Below are 16,512 nucleotides of genomic sequence, written 5' to 3' on the forward strand. Positions count from 1 at the left end.
TATTGACTTCAAATACAAGTAGGAAATAATGATAAAAAACAGCACACGATAGTTCTATACTGCATATACTGTTTTGAAAGCATTGCTCTTTATTCCATATATGCCTGATTTGATTTTATGAAAAGAATGTAATATCATCCCAAAATTGTATTATTACAATTCGTGATTGACTACTCCGTCAGCGATTTCAATTGGGATAAAAGCCCCCTTTGATTCGTTTAATGCAGTTATTGTACAATTACGTCTAGCAGGCAATATTCCAGTGCTGCGTTTTGAAGGGAAGAGCGGTACAAAAGAAGTGAATAAATAGTAACGAAAATTAATTGAAATCAATCATGGCCAGAGGATATGATATTGAATGTAAGGTGAGCTATGAATTACCTCAACGTTTTTTTTAGTTAGCAAAAGTTAATAATGATTAACCTTAAGTTAATTATGATTAACCTCAAGTACATTCTGTACTTGAGGGGCCCACATTCTACAAGCATTGTCTTTTTAGTGGGTCCCTCCATTTTTCGATGTCTTACGTATTATTCGTCTTTATCACTTCAGTCAATTTTCATTACAACGTATTTCTTATCCCAAGGTTCCTCGATTATATTTTTCTCAATTTACTTTGTTTTGACTATGCAACCTTACTCTCTGTTACCAAAGAAAGTGAAATGTTTATGTTCTTTTCGAAAAATGAAATAAAGCATGAATTGAATTGAATTGAATTGAACTGAATGATATCGATAAAAATCAAACTAACATAAAACGAGACACTAATAGTGACAAGGGAATAATAAAAATACACATGACAAAATTGATATCTATTACGTTCATAAAGATTTTGATACTATTTCAATTGTCAGGGTTGTAACACGATCTTACACGTAGGAATTATTACTCGTCGCCATACACAACCGCGTATATCTTTTGCTGATAGTAATGTCAAACTCATCAATAACTTAGCTTTACAAAATACACTTTCTAAGTACACTTTTCTATCAATACCTTTTGCATCTCTGAAATGTGTCATAACGAAGTCTCATATTACGGAGCAGCTCCACACTGCTATTCATAATCAGACAGCATAGAAGACTGACGTCATCAGCTATCAGCTCCCAGATACTTCTCGGGGGAAAGACTTTTAACTTGCCAAGGCGATGAGGGCGCGCTTGAAGTCACCAGACACATCGTCCTCAATGAACTCGACCAAATTCTGCTCGTACTTGGTCTGGAACACCTCGGCAACGTTACCAAGATCGACCTGTCAGCGTCAATGTCAAATAACACTTCTTCATCAGAACGAAGCAGAATGATACTAAAAGAAACGAATAAACATTCAAACAGACCAAAACATTCTGATGCAACTGCCAAATATACTCTCCCCGGTTTGTATCACTTTCTTGATAACACAATTGTATTTATATAAAAGAAAAGGAAGATCAAATATGCGAAATCTTCAAACTAACTTCTGAACCAAGATAATTTGTCAATAAATCTAAACACATCTTTGGAAAAGAACAACACACACACACACACACACAAACAAACAAACAAACAAGCAAACAAACATGATTTAAATTCTTCATTATCGTTTGAAAAGCTGATACAATCGTGGGCAGTATGATAATTTGCTCCTGGTGGACATACAAGGTGCCGTGTAGCTTTATTTGAAGAGTTGCATAATGACATCGGTGAAATAAACGTGTTTCTTTCTCACTTTCAGAATGGTATAAATTTATTTTCCAACTTCCCGAGTTCAATGTGGAGTAAACTTTCGTAATCCAACGTGGATTCCGTACATTTTAAGTAAGAAAATGCTTTTTTATTAGCATTAGGGAGAACAAAACGTTTGAGCGTGGCTGCCGCGTGTGTGTCTGCAGTGTGTCTGCAGTTACTGTCTGTGTGCCTGATGTGTGTGTCTTCTCTGTGTGTATCTGCTGTGTGTTCGTGTCTACTGTGTATGTGCCTACTGTGTTTGTCTGCAGGTTGTGTGTATGCTGCGTGTGTCTGCAATGTATGCGTGTGTACACTGTATGTGTCTACTGTGTGTGTATCTGCTGTGTGTGTGTCTACTGTATGTCTGCAGTGTGTGTGTATCTGCTGTGTGTTTATCTGCGTGGTGTGTCTACAGTGTGTGTGTGTGTGTGTGTGTGTGTGTGTCTGTAGTGCGTTTGTGTGTGTCCTTACCTCACTCCTGGTAACCATCACCCTTGTGAGGCAGTCTTCATCAGTACCAAGTCCCTTCATTGATTTGTAGAGGAGATCGGCAAAGTACTCATGGGGGTTCTTGATGTACTCAACTGATGCACAAGAGAGAAGTAAATTCATAGTCATAATGATGATGATGATGATAATAATAATAATACTAATCGTAATAGTAATGACAATGATGATAATAATGATAACAATGATAAGTATAATAATGATAATAACGATAATTCAGTTCAGTTCAGTTCAGTTTATCTTATTTAATCACTGCAATTTGCTTAATAATAATGCATAATAAAAGTGATAACAATAATTTGCCATATCTTTATCAATATATTATGCAATAAACTATAATACCGAATGCATTACATAATTATGTTCAAGTCTCTTTCCTCATTCTGCTAAACAAATCGTGAATGCTCCTGTCTACCGCCCCTCTCCACCCCCTCATGGGTAAGTTTTCTGGGCTGCCACGTGTTCAAGCAGCTGCTCGTAGACTGTGGCAGACCTTCTTCTGCATAATTTCTTTTTTGTTGGTAGAATTCATGTACACATTGATTTTCTTTGAATTATGTACATTGTTATTCATGATGATGTTTTCTGTGATATTGCTAAAACTATATAACTTGTCAGAAACCAATCTATAGACGGATTATTAAGGGAGTAATATATCGACGAATACATCAAATATGGGCCCTAAGACAAAAAAGCAAAGCAATAAATTAGAAATTTTAATGAGTATACTTATGAATAAGATTAATAAATGGAGAGTGAACACGGCGATGAAGTTATCGTGCTTGATTTAATACTTAAGATATCGGAACATGAGGAGACAAATTAATTCATACAGAGTTGAATGAAAAGAAAAATGTAATATGAATAAAACTATTCACGTAGCGAATACAACGATGACCGCTGCCCCGTTGTTTCCCTTTTATTCTGCATTCACCAAAGCCATACGATGTAATTTATTTCGGAGTATCAGAACTCATACTATACAGTCAAGTTACCTTTTTTACTAGCCTTGTACCAATGACTAAAATGATTATTGACATGTCATAATATAGATTCTAGACAGACTTACTGATATTCAGGTAGGCTAATTCCAAGTCGCCTGACATTTCACTTTTGATCGATTCCACCATAGTCTTGCCAGCGGCCTGCGGGAGATGAGGATAGGTTATTACAAGCTGGTATGCATTATCCTAAAGGAGCCGTTTATGTTCTTTATAAACTGCAATTTCAAATTTAAAAGAAATTTTGACGATCAGATCAAAACTTGTGGTATCATTGCTTAAGCAGAACAAGAGTTTAATCAGTGGTTGAAACAGATGATTATGTACGGATAGTTTGGAAGAGATATGTTTTGATTTTGCTGGGGTAAAGCCAGGAACGATCATCAATAAATCGTTAGATAGCTATGAAATGTTAACTACCGGACATTGTACTTTTCATCTTTTGGGAAAAATGCTTTGACAAGTTTCTGCACAGTTTCTGCAAAATTATGCAGTAAAAAGTCACAGATTATCTGTATAATCATGGTTATGGCATTCATGTGAACAAAACCTCAAAAGATAAAGTTTGAGATGAGTGAAATATACGACATCTCGCTATGAACCACTTATTACTGTACTAGACCAGTAGTATGGAAGAGTTTAGATCGGGACTTAATGCAACAGGTAGAACATACCGCGGCGTAGGCGACCAGCACTGCCCTGATGTGCGGGACGCTCTTGGCCACCAGAATCCGCTGGAACTCGGACTCGTCTGTTCCAAGCTGACCTTCTCCTGCCTGTGGGCAAAACAAACAGACAAGGTAGATTACACTTTGGTGGAAGTTAAGTTATTTATCTGTTCTGGCCTTTTTTTTAAAGACAGTGCGACATCATTTTGGTACCACCAGTAAGGATTTAGCCTGCATGGCTACTGTACAGTATTGTTAAACTCATCTGCATTTTGTCTGATTAGAGAACTTGAGGCACTAAGTCACTAAAGATCAGTGCATCTTTGAACTCTTTGAGATGAAAATGTATAACGACTTACAGTCACCAGCTTGGTAAAATCAACAAAGACCTCATCACCTCAAGAGTGGTTTGACCAATGGGTCACCCGATTGCTCATTTACACCATTCTGGTGCATCATTTCATGTTGTCTGATATAGCGCGCACTAATCCTCCGGCTAATTTCCTTTTTTTTGTAATACACCTAAGATGTGTATGATGAAAAAGGTACCAATGGCAGGGAGAATGACGATGAGGAAGAAAAGGATGAAAATTAAAAGGAAGATGAGGAGAACGAAAATGATGAGGAAGGCCAAGAGAAAAGAGAAACAGAACGTGCTATGTGGTTTTTTTTTCACCATATTTTCTGCGTACACACGGTTCATTTGATGGAGTCTGCTGGTTGTATAATTCTTTTAAACTTAGCTTCAATTTGCATTTTCATGTGTTTTGGTACCATTATAGTTACTGTTTATAATGGCGATGTCTTTGCTATCTGCATTGCTTTTAACGATTTTATGTTAGTTGTATACATGAATATATTTTGGAATGACTTTTAGTTGCACATTTCGTTTTGAGTGGTCCACATTTTTCAAGCCCCGCTCTTCAGTGAACCGATCTTTTTCACTGTTACAAAAATACTACACTTCTGTCAAACTTGCAAAAGTATGCATTGCTGTTCTTGTTAGTCTACTTACAAGCACATATTATGTTTTTTTTTATGATTATGCTTTATGACTCGCATTGCATTGTGTATTTCTTACAAACGAATAAAACAGCATTAGTTCGTAATGTATGTCTTATTTTTTTTTTCTCTTTTGTTCGATGGAATTATGTGAGAGCTGAATTGAATTGAACAGAGTTAGGAAAAGAAGAAGACGAGGTGGTCAAAAGGACGAAGAAGAGGGAAAGAGAGAGAGAGAGAGAGAGAGAGAGAGAAAAGCGACTCGTCGCAAGGGGGCGTACCTCCACAAGAGCCTGAGCATCAGCTTCGACTTTGTCCCTGTTGATTTCTGTTGACTCGTCCCTTGCACCCTGGATTCAGCGAGAACAACGTATTTTCATCTCATAATAATAAAACAAATTGTATATTAATTCAATAATTATTTTGGTACCTTAAAGGGATCGTATAGTTTTGGTTGAGACCTAATTTCAGGTTTCTAACATTTTTTGGTGAGATAATGAGAAACCTCTTATGAAATATGAAAGAGCATTTAATTCTATGAGGAATTCAACGTTTATTTGATGAAAATTAGTTTTGAAATGGCTGAGATATCTAAAAAAGGCGATTCTAATAAAGTGTGGGACCCACACTTTATTACGATTGCTTTGTTTTACTTTGTTTTTGGATGTTTTAGTCATTCCAAACCCGATTTTCATCAAATAAGCTTTGAATTCCTCCTAAAATAGTATGCTCTGTACTACATCCTAAGTGTTTTCTTCGTATCTTGCAAAAAGTTAAAAGCCCAATTCTCATCTCCACCAATACTGTACCATCCCTTTAAACAGCACAAGGTAAACAATACATGTGTGTGAATTACCAGAGTTGAGAAAAATCACCCTTTTATCCCGCCTAAATCCTGAAAAGAAATTAAGTAAAAGGAAGAGAATACAATTGGATGACTACACTTTAACATTATAGCTGATAGCAAATATGTCGTCATCATCTTATTCACTTCCAAACTGGAAAGCATTTTTAACAGTAACGTTTAACAATTTCACACTTTCAGACCTCATGTCGCCCTTTTGCATTCTCAGGGGTTTCTCTGTGCCTCGTAAGTCAATAACAACACAAAGCACAAATCATTTGTGACTCAGGCTTTACCCAGAGACACAGCGCTGGTATTGTCAACATTTCAATTATGCCAAAGACATTTCTCAGACGTCAGAGTTTCTTTCTTTCTGCTGAATTAAAAAGATAACGTGAAAGAGCCAATGAGATGCTTGTATTGAGAGAATACCTTCTACGATTGTACTTATTTCAGGGGGAAGTGCTAAATCTTATAACTGTACCTATACCTTTCGTTGAAAAAGTAAGATAGACCATGGAAAGTAGATTTTCAGTAAAGTTTGACGTGGATTTTTTCAAAGATTTGGGCATGTAAAAATACGTCTTCAGGACAGAGAAAAGGTGGCTAAAAACTGATTCGTTACAAGTAGGTCCTATATGAAAATTTTATGTGTCGGAATTCTATCGTATTTTAGTCCAAATTTTACAAGTCGTCCGCTTTTCTTTGACTTGATTTCTTTGATTTGAATCAACTTCGATATGGAATAAGTACAGCACCACGAACCACGATCGGGGATACTCACGGCGCACAACCCGACAAGGAGTCGCTTTAGGTCTCCGCCTGTCTCACTCTCCAGATCGGCCTCCAAGTCCTCCCCCAAACCAGCTATAGCAGATGATATCAAGGCAATTATCAAATATCGATATCGCAATATTTTCAAAACTTTTCAAACTTTTCATTTTACAACATAACAATAATAATTTTTATATTGTCGGCGGGGGTAAGGTCATGCTGCTAGGCGTCCGTATCATTCCCGAGGTATTTATTTCTGCAGCCCCATCTCACTGGAATGCTCTTCCACACAGGATCACATCATCAGAAACCATGAAACATTCACAAAGCATCTAAAGTCATATATAATTATGTTCGCATCTTGTTTTGGTTGAGCATTTGTTGAATTGCTTACCGGGTATTCTCTCTCTTCCTTGTTCTTCAACTTTCATACGTACAACTATACAATGTACGTTATTCTCCTTATCACCCCTCTGCGCCTCAGAATAGACCACTATAGATCGACGGCGCATTTCACTACTTCTTCTTAATGTTATTATTATCATTATTATTATTATTATTATTATTATTATCGTCATTATTATTATCATTACTATCAGTATTATCATTATTATTATCATCAGTCTTATTATTGTTATTGTTATCATCATCATTATTATTACTGCAACAACTGTTCGTATTAGACGATCGATTCAAAAGTTATGACTTTTCACAGTTTCGGTGCCTTCAACGCCGGATAAAGAGACGTAGCTGTATTTACGAAATAAAGTGGCAACATGGCTCCTTTTTAACAGATAATGACGTTATGAACGCCATTATCATTTGTTAAAAAGGAGCCATGTTACCACTTTATTTGCATATTTTGTTAAGATTTGCCCCACCCAAACGTTTTATTCAATTCAATTCAATTCAATTCAATTTAATTCAAACTTATTGACGGATTCGAGAGAAAAAAAAGATGATCAAAATTACATTATTCATGCAATCATGTAATCATAGTAATGGAAATTGTGCATGGATAGCTAACGTGCAATTCACAATCTAAGTATATAGTGCTGACAAGTAATTTAAAATATTTACACTGTATTGTAGAACTTACCTAATTTGTATGCAGCCTTGATTTGCTGGATTTGCTGTTGTGTGGAAGTCATAGTAAAGGAAATTAATTTCGCAACTGATGATATTATGCGGATAATTTTGATTACTTACTTGATCACATACAAAAAGAAAAAGAAGAAAAAGGCTTTTGCGTGGATCTAATCATTTTTACAAACAACACAAACGCAGTGCTTTTAGATTTGCGTTATTGAATTTCACAATTAATTCTACTTTAAGGCCTAATACAAGGTATTTACGGACAAGAATTGAATCGTGAAATCAAAACATTAAACATAATAATTTATGTCATAAATTTCACTGCTGTATCTAACTGTTGCATGGAGTTTAACTGCGGTATGACAAACATCAAACGTCTTTTTAGTATTATTGATAATCACAGACGTATTCACACACAATGTAATCAAGTTAATGGCTACTGATGTAGAACTATGTATTAACACCATATCATATATATAATATGCAAATGGAATGATGTATTACCTTGTTTGACCTTGCGCACATGATTTCAAGGAGGACGCGTTCATTGGTTCCAGCTCCCTACAATTTCAAAGATTAAAAAAATTTCAATTCCTACATGTGATCTCGAAAGATGACGAAAGGAACGTAAAAAGTTAATTCTCAGCATTCGTTGGTCTGTTTATTGTGTACAACACAATATTCTTTGCTAGTTTACTGAATAGTATTTCTTTTGTTTTGATTTTTATTGCCATGATAACTTCTGAAATAATTATTGAATAATGACTTTAATTAATTCATATTTATTATTGCGCACCAAATAACCATGCTAAAATAAATCATGAAAAATATCAAAATAAGAAAAAAAAAATCTGATCAAAATATAATAAGCCGTGGTAAACGAGAGTGGGTGCCTCCATCAAGTACACAAAATTTTGAGGCTGAGCATGTTTCCTTATAAATTGAAGTGAACTATATCATTCTGTCGAGGTGCAGATTCATGAAACACGGAGCATTCTAGAGTGGTAAAATCATGGTTTTTCTTTAAGAATCTCTGATGGCAGTTTGGGCACCCGTCACCTGCAAACTTTAGAACTGGAGTGAAGTAATTTGGTCTACTCAGAAAACACAAAATACACTGGATCATTCGTGTATTTTATATAACTTTTTTTTCAATACTTTTTGACACCTAATTTGTGGAATTATTCACTGGTGTGAAAAAAGAAGAAAGTGGTGAACTTACAGCCATAGCTTTCTTTAGACATTGGGCGTCGAAAAGGGGAGCAGGGGTCATCAGACCAAGGATGATATCCTCAAAGTCACCTTCAAAGGAGTAAAAAGACAATAATGATGGAGTTAAATTAAGATTTTCAAACAAATTCAATAAATCATTTCAATTCGTAAATACAGTAAATTGTTGCATTTTCTCTTCAGTGACATGTCTCACGTTACAGGGGCCATCACGATAAACATATACGTGATGACGCTCGCCTAGTCAGTTGCAATATAGGACAACAATACGGCATTGAGGCAATTCAGTATTAAAATTCATGTGTGTTGATAAAGACTTGATCAAAAAATAAACTAGCAAGTGATGTTACCTTTGAGCTCGCTCTTGAGGTCTTTCAGCAGGTCCTGTGATAACAACAACAGCAACAACAACATCAAAAAACAGGGAAAAAAGAATAGGTAGGTATTGTTAACGGTGTTTTACTCTAGCCTTTTATAACAGCGGCGGAAAATGCATGCAGAAAAGGGAATAACAAGAGCAATTTGTGGAAAGAAAGAAATACACAATACGTCATCTGATTCGCAAATTTTACAAGCCAGTCTTTTGCAACGTTAAGCGTACTTGAAACATGAATGCAACAGATAATTTTTAAGCATCTTCTCTTCTTTACCTGATAAACAGAGATATTCATTGCTTTTTCCTTAAAAATTGCATGGCCATGCACCTTTATTCTGAATAGATGCAGCTAAATCGCCTTCATATGTGGAACATTTCATGGAATTTCTTAATGTTCAATATGTATAAGCTTCAAATATAAACGAGAAAGGGAAAATATGAAAAGTATTTCAGTGAATGACATCCTTAACTAAATCCGTTTTCGATTTTACTGAAAATGCAATCCGTTTGCTTCCCATAGAAACAAAGAACCACCCAAATAAACAAGCAAGCACACAGACACACAGAAACACAGACACACAGACACACACAGACACACACACACACACACACACACAAGGAAACGAAATGTATACCCTACTGTCAAACTCCTCCCTCTTTGTATCACGCCAATACTCCAGCCCACTTCTCAACTCACACTCTCCGAATTATTATATATCATCCTAGCTGCCAAGTCTTCCGAACCACGCCCATCCAGCGCCCACCAGCAATATCAATAAAACAACGGACCAATAGGCGCCCGCGCACTGCTTGCTAGATCTTGCGACACGCCCACTTTGGTGCTGCTTACCCGCCCATAGGAGGCCTTGTAGTGTTTGGCAATTTCCTGTCGCTGCTCGTTCGTCCTGTAGCAGAGAATGTCCAGAATCGCCTGCTCGTCGGTTCCTGTGTGATGAAAGATTGGAGAGAGAGGATAACTTACTTCCGGTTTGAACTTTCATTGCTGTATAGAGAATAGGGAATGGGAATGAGCGAGGAGAGGGAGGGGAAAGCCGTACCCTTCCTACCCCCCTCTCTAAAAAAAATCGAGTGAAAATTTTCACTCTTGAAGGAGTGAATACAAAAAAGAGTGAATTTAGAGTGAAATTGGAGTGGATTTTGAGTGAAAATGTTCATTTTCACTCGTTTTAGAGTGACGTCAGGGATCACTCCAAAATCTTCGAGTGATCCCTGAGGTCACTCCAAAATGAGTGAAAATGAACATTTTCACTCGAAATTCACTCCAATTTCACTCTAAATTCACTCTTTTTTGTATTCACTCCTTCAAGAGTGAATATTTTCACTCGATTTTTTTAGAGTATATATATATATATATATATATATATATATATTGATTATAAACTTGGCCGCAGTGATAATACCCACAAGGCACTATGTCCTTAATCATTAGAACTTGAATAGAAAATTTTACATTTCTGATGGTTTTCTTTTGCGTAGTTGCGGAATAACCTTATGTACAAGAGTATTGAGTTGAGGGACAATTTGAAATGAAAGCTATTGAAAGATAAATCAAAATCAAATTACTTCCAGGCATTCCCAAAGGACTAACATTTTGATGTGCCCCAATGGCTGTGCCTATTCATGTATTTCATATCTCTTATCAACAAGTCTTTCACAGTGAAATTAGTATGTCTCTTTATAGCATAATTCAATTCTTTCGTGGACTATAATCTTTTTCAGAATGTTAAGGAACACGAGTTTTATTTTCAAACGTTTCAAAATTACAAAACAAAAATGAGGAAATAATCAAATTATTATTACTATTGATTGCCTTTCAAAATCTTGTTTGTAAACCTAGCTTTGAGTCAATATCATATCAAAGTTCAAAGTTCAAAGTTCAAATTTATTTTCATTTCCATCAAATAAAAAGAAAATAATATAGAACGTATGAGCAGAACATATTTGAAATAATAATAATGAAAAATACCATCATTCAATTAAAACTTGAAATGTCAACTCGACGATGAAGTAGAACAATTCCGACCCATTTTTCTTGCACCTTTTATATGGCATTTACAGTTTTTGTCGACTACAAAAATGAACACGGCTCATAAAGAGGTCCCTGTGAGTAATTTATAGTCGAATGGCAGGGAAAAGCTTATCTTGTTGCACACTATTAATGTTTGCCTTGGTACTTAAACTGCATCGTTCCCAAACGAGAGATTTCAACTTTATATATCGAGGGAAATGTGTACTCAGTAGGTTCGGTTGTTTGCTTGACTTATAGGCAAGAGCAAGTGCACTCGTATCGTACTGGTATTCCACAGAGTATGGGCTCGAGATCGGTTTGATATGGGAGGCTGGGTTCCAGATCATATTATCGACAGCAAACTTGTTTCATGATTACGGCGACATTTAGTGTAATGTGCCTTTGGTGTATGATATCAATATTGAACTCTTGATAGCGTTAATATTATTGGTTCAAGTCGTAATCATGATCATCGTACAAAGATGGTAATCACTCATGCAAGCATAGCATAATAATCATACAACAATTACAATGGCTTGCGCGAAAATGAGTGTTTAGAAAATTACTAAAAATTTTTTTCCCGAAGCTATGTCTTTCACGATTAGCTGGGCATAAAAGTCAAATTATTTTACGTTTCATGTATCTGAGTATGGGATCATAATGCATGGGGTCATTATCTCATCTGTGTTATTCTTTTTTTTTCATTTTGATAAATCTATGGTATAAGAATAAAAACAATACCTCCCCGGCACCACTTCGTGGCGGAGGCATACAAATCTTATTCTTGTTTCATTATAATATCAATTTGGAAAATGTCTCCTAGAACTAATTATTGTTCTAGTTCATTATATGGAATATGGCTTTATTTATGGTAACACTATCGCATTAATACTAATGCATGCGTGAAGGCGTATCATACATTACGATGGTATAAATGAAAACTGCTGCAGTTCCATTAAGACATAGGAATAATAAAGAAACATGTCATCACACTGTTAAGATCAACGCGCTAAAACTCTGTACGTGGCAAGGGTAAAAAGATAAAGACAAAATCTGTTTAATATACATTTTGTTCAAAGATAACATTACTTTAATTATGAATAAGAAACTACTGAAAAAACACACCCAAACACTCTCAGTGTGTTGATTACGATTATGATAGAAATATGCCAAAATATCATCGTTATGATTATAACTATGATTTCCATTGCAGTGACTTTGTCTTGTTCTGATTTAGCACCATTGTTTTCGGATATATTGTATGTAAACATGACCACCATCGCACTCTCGGTCTCTCTAGCTCACACACAACAAAGTAGGTCTGCTTTAAAATCATTCATGCATTTCCTCCCCTAATGTCTATGACGTCACGTCAGAATCCTTCAGCAAGAATGTAAAATGTTATTCATAATATGGCAGATCATTTTGACCTTTAATTATTTTCTAAACATTAGACAAAAAGAAAATTAGAATAAAGGAAAATCAAAGAATATAACACTGTAACGTTCTGTTGAGGAGACTCAATAAGCACGGTAAGTTTAAAAGCTTTATCGAAAGAGGCCTTTTCACCAAGTGTCGTCATTATCGTGATCACTCCAGTTTCCGTTTGGGTATCTCTCCCCTCTCTTTTTTATGCCCATCTCTCTCTCTCTCTCTTCCGAACAAACACGCATACACACACGCACACACACAGACACAGACACACTCGCTTTCGATCTCGCTCTCTCCCTCTCTCTCACTCATTGCCTTTAATTTCCACGCACCGCCCCTCCCCAAAGTTTCCAAGTTTATCGACACTGACTCACGCCGAATGCTGAATGGGTATTACGTGATTCATCTCCAAAGATTATCACTGTATTGCTGAGGGGATGGTGTATAAAACCGTAGACAAATCTAAGTTGTTAACGATCTGTTTGCTTTAAAATGACGTGTATTAGAGGGATAGAAACAGGAAGAGGCGTGAAGTTGTACATCAGTGTTTTCCAAAGGACGTAAATGATTCCTCTTCTTGTAAACGTGACAGGGAGAATACTGATAGGAGATTTTGTCAACTCTTTACCTGCCGTCATATAAAGTTGCAAAAAATTGAGAAAGTCGTGTTGGACTACGCACAGAACAATTCACTGTCAGTAAAATAGTCAAGAGAGATTATACGAAAGCAGTTAATTGTTCTGAAGAGTGACATGTGTTCTTAAAAATGTAGAGAAAATTCAAACAGTAACGGTCTCGTATAGAAAATGGAATTATAAAAGGAAATATAATAAAGATAGAATAAAAAAGATAATGACACTACATAACGAAGCTCTCATTAAGCAGCTACTACGTAATCATTCACTATTTCTTTTGCATCAAATGTCTATAAATTTGTGACATAACCTAGAAATGGTGACAGAAATGGTAAAGTAGGATGTCTGTAATTGCTGAAGCAATGAAGAAAGATATGACTTTTAAATTGTTTGTTCACTGTACAAACCGATGAAAGAGTTAAATGATGACGTATTGACTCATAAACATTTGCATAATGTGTTTGCGCTCGAGATTTACTGTTTTAAAAAGACACACACACACACACAAAACCCAAGCATAAGAAACTAAACTCCAGGATTTCTGTATCTTGTGCCTTTCTGCTTTTTACAGGCATGGTGCATGTGTTGTTTATCGTATGAGTATCAATGTAAAAGGTCCTTCGAGTTAGTTGAAAACGCGAAACCAATCCCATATACATGTTGTCTTTTGTTATTAGTCATCAACAATGATTTAACATGAGATAAAATCAAACAAAACTCGCCATGTGGATTTTAATCAATTAATGACAAGACGGTCATTTATTCAATTCTTTTAATTACTGATTAACTTGTCTAGGCCAGGAACCCATTAGGTGTGGATATTTACTTTGCCTGCCCTGCATTATTAAGCAAACGTGTCCGTGTCTTTTTTAAGGCATTATTTTTGCAGAAAGCTCACAGTGCTCAAAAGGATATTACGATACTAATATCTACTGCAACGTTATGTCAGACACAAAGATAGTAGCAACAGCCAGGAGTAACAGTAATGTGTCATGACTGACCATTAAAAGTGGCAAGCCCATGAAAGTCAAATGAATATGTTTAAATTTGACTGATTACATGCCAATATATACCTGCTTCTATTGTGCTACAAGCCCATGACCCTATTTACATCACTGCAATTTTACCAACAGCTTTTTCCCTTCATTGTAGTTGTCGCGTCTTTTTTTTTCTCTTTGATTTTACATAGTCTGGTTTGGTTTAGTAAAGCTTAGTTTACTTTAGTCAAGTTCAGGTTGATTTAATTTAGATAAGTTTAGTTTATAGTTTAGCTTAGTTTCGTCCTACTTGTTCCGCCATCGTAAGACCTTATCTATTCCAAATGACACTGGTACACCAAGATATCAGTTAACTATGAAGACCACTTCCATGCTTACTTCTCGAAACTTCCTGCTAAAAACAAACATTTGTAGATTGTATCACATTTTTCCCCTGTAGTTTCTAAAAAAAAAAAACAAGCAATCATCGCACATTATTATAAAAATGCTGTAGTCAATCTACCGACGCCATACACTCAGTCGTGATCAATGAAGTCGACTTACCCATGCCCTTCATGGCTTTCCTCAGGATCTGGACATCGCTGTCCTTGTCGAATCCGGCGAAGGGTGTAACGGTTGGCTGCATTTTGTTTTTTGATGGAGAAAGAAAGAATGAATTTGGACAAAATTAATTATTTACAATTTCCAAAGTCATGAAAAATTGGCGAATGAGTACTCCCTGTACTCTTCATAAAAATCTATTGCTCAGAGTTCCTTGCTGTTAGTGGCTAGATTAATATCATTAAACTGTTTTTTGTTCAGCATTTTCATTACTCTACCAACATTTGTGTATGACTGTACGTTTGCGTCTGTGTGCGTCTGCGTCTTTTCAAGCTACTAAAATTTGCTGTCATCCACATTCTCCATAATTCGTAGTCTTAACATTATTTGGAATTAAATCGATGATTTTATATTCTTCCAATGTTGGCTCTTAAGAAAATAACTCTAAACAACACAACAAGCCTTTTTGCTTTGGAATTGTTACCATGATGAAATCACCGATAGCCTGTATCAGTATTTGAAAAAAAAAAGAAGCAATGCATCAATAATTACTAAACTCGATTCTTGTTGAATGAAAATCCTAGTTTGTGCATCAAGGCACATACGTACACATAGGCCTGCTAAAACAGTGAACTCGACAATTTGGACTGTAACACGTAAATTCTACATGTAAACTACTAGCAGAATGTAAACACGTTGTGTCAACATTACATCTTTAAAGTTTAACCCCTGGCATGTGTCTTATCTCAGGTTTCTGTTAATGAGACGGTTCGAGCCCAAATTACGCGGCGGTTTCAGAACTCGCACCCTGTACACTGTAAGACAAATACAGGGAGAAACATATAATCTGCTTGGTGCACTAGCCGTGCTAGCAGAGTCGTTCTTGTTCACGCCCACTTATTTATTATTAGGCGTCAGTGAAAACTGCCATTGATCAATTTTTGTTTTTTTCAGATACGTTTATCTATATGAATTACGTGCGGCAGCATAACATCAAATATTAAAAACAAACAGATACACACATAAAGAATATAGGTAGGTAGATAGGAAGATAACTAATACGGTAAATAAAAAGAGAACACCTAACAGACTGATATGAATGTTCAAGATGCAGGACCTATTGAAACATGCTTTTGGAAGATAATGTAACAAATTTGCTGTTACGGGCTGAAGACGGTTGCTTCAGCACTTGAAACTAATAAGTGAACAAGCTAAAAGACAGCGACGTCCTACATAATACTCCTCGTTGTATTCAAATAGGCATACACATGAGAGTGGTTTGCAATGATGTGAAACTGAATGGAATTTCTTTGAACTCTGAAGGGTCATTACCCACAATGTATCATGCGCTTGTGTTTCAGTCATAAACAATACTTTAGGGCTAGCCAATTGTATATTAAAAGCCTGCTATCGAATCCCACTCATCTATCAAAGACTAAGGTGTGTGTCCTCAACCTGAGAGACCTAATGTCTTAATAGTAATTGTAATACGTTATTTCGTCCCACTGACCTTTAAATCAGGACTGAGAGTACAAAAACGAACTCACCTTACTCATCTTGGGTTTTTGCGCTGTTTCAGGGGCTTTGACAGGGAGATTTCTGGAGCGCGACAGACAGAACGTTCCGCTGTGAGGTTTCGATCAACGAGTGAGCACGCCCTTACCTAAAGTCTGGT

The 16,512-nt window shown here is 36.1% G+C and overlaps 1 protein-coding gene across 1 annotated transcript; it reads right to left on the reverse strand.

The window, feature by feature from the left end:
* Window positions 1-1,132: 1,132 nt before the first annotated feature.
* Window positions 1,133-16,512, reverse strand: LOC139720477 (annexin A7-like). The gene is made up of 13 exons (XM_071631831.1): window positions 16,385-16,512; window positions 14,841-14,916; window positions 10,055-10,149; window positions 9,179-9,212; window positions 8,821-8,900; window positions 8,103-8,159; window positions 7,603-7,636; window positions 6,514-6,596; window positions 5,167-5,235; window positions 3,890-3,991; window positions 3,284-3,359; window positions 2,179-2,291; window positions 1,133-1,252 (listed from the first exon to the last, which is right to left on the reverse strand). Exons 1-13 carry the CDS (start codon window positions 16,391-16,393, stop codon window positions 1,133-1,135), a joined length of 948 nt encoding a protein of 315 aa, XP_071487932.1. The 5' UTR covers window positions 16,394-16,512.

The sequence above is a fragment of the Diadema antillarum genome, unplaced genomic scaffold, assembly GCF_040938485.1.
Source record: "Diadema antillarum isolate AM-2024a unplaced genomic scaffold, OU_Dant_1.0 scf00000128, whole genome shotgun sequence".
Taxonomy (NCBI): Eukaryota; Metazoa; Echinodermata; class Echinoidea; order Diadematoida; family Diadematidae; genus Diadema; species Diadema antillarum.

Coding starts and splice junctions, on each gene's coding strand:
- LOC139720477 (XM_071631831.1), bottom strand. Junction 3,992..5,166: donor ATGCTCAGGCTCTTGTGGAG/GTACGCCCCCTT, acceptor TTTTGCCCACAG/GCAGGAGAAGGTCAGCTTGG. Junction 3,360..3,889: donor TGCTGGTCGCCTACGCCGCG/GTATGTTCTACC, acceptor CATCTCCCGCAG/GCCGCTGGCAAGACTATGGT.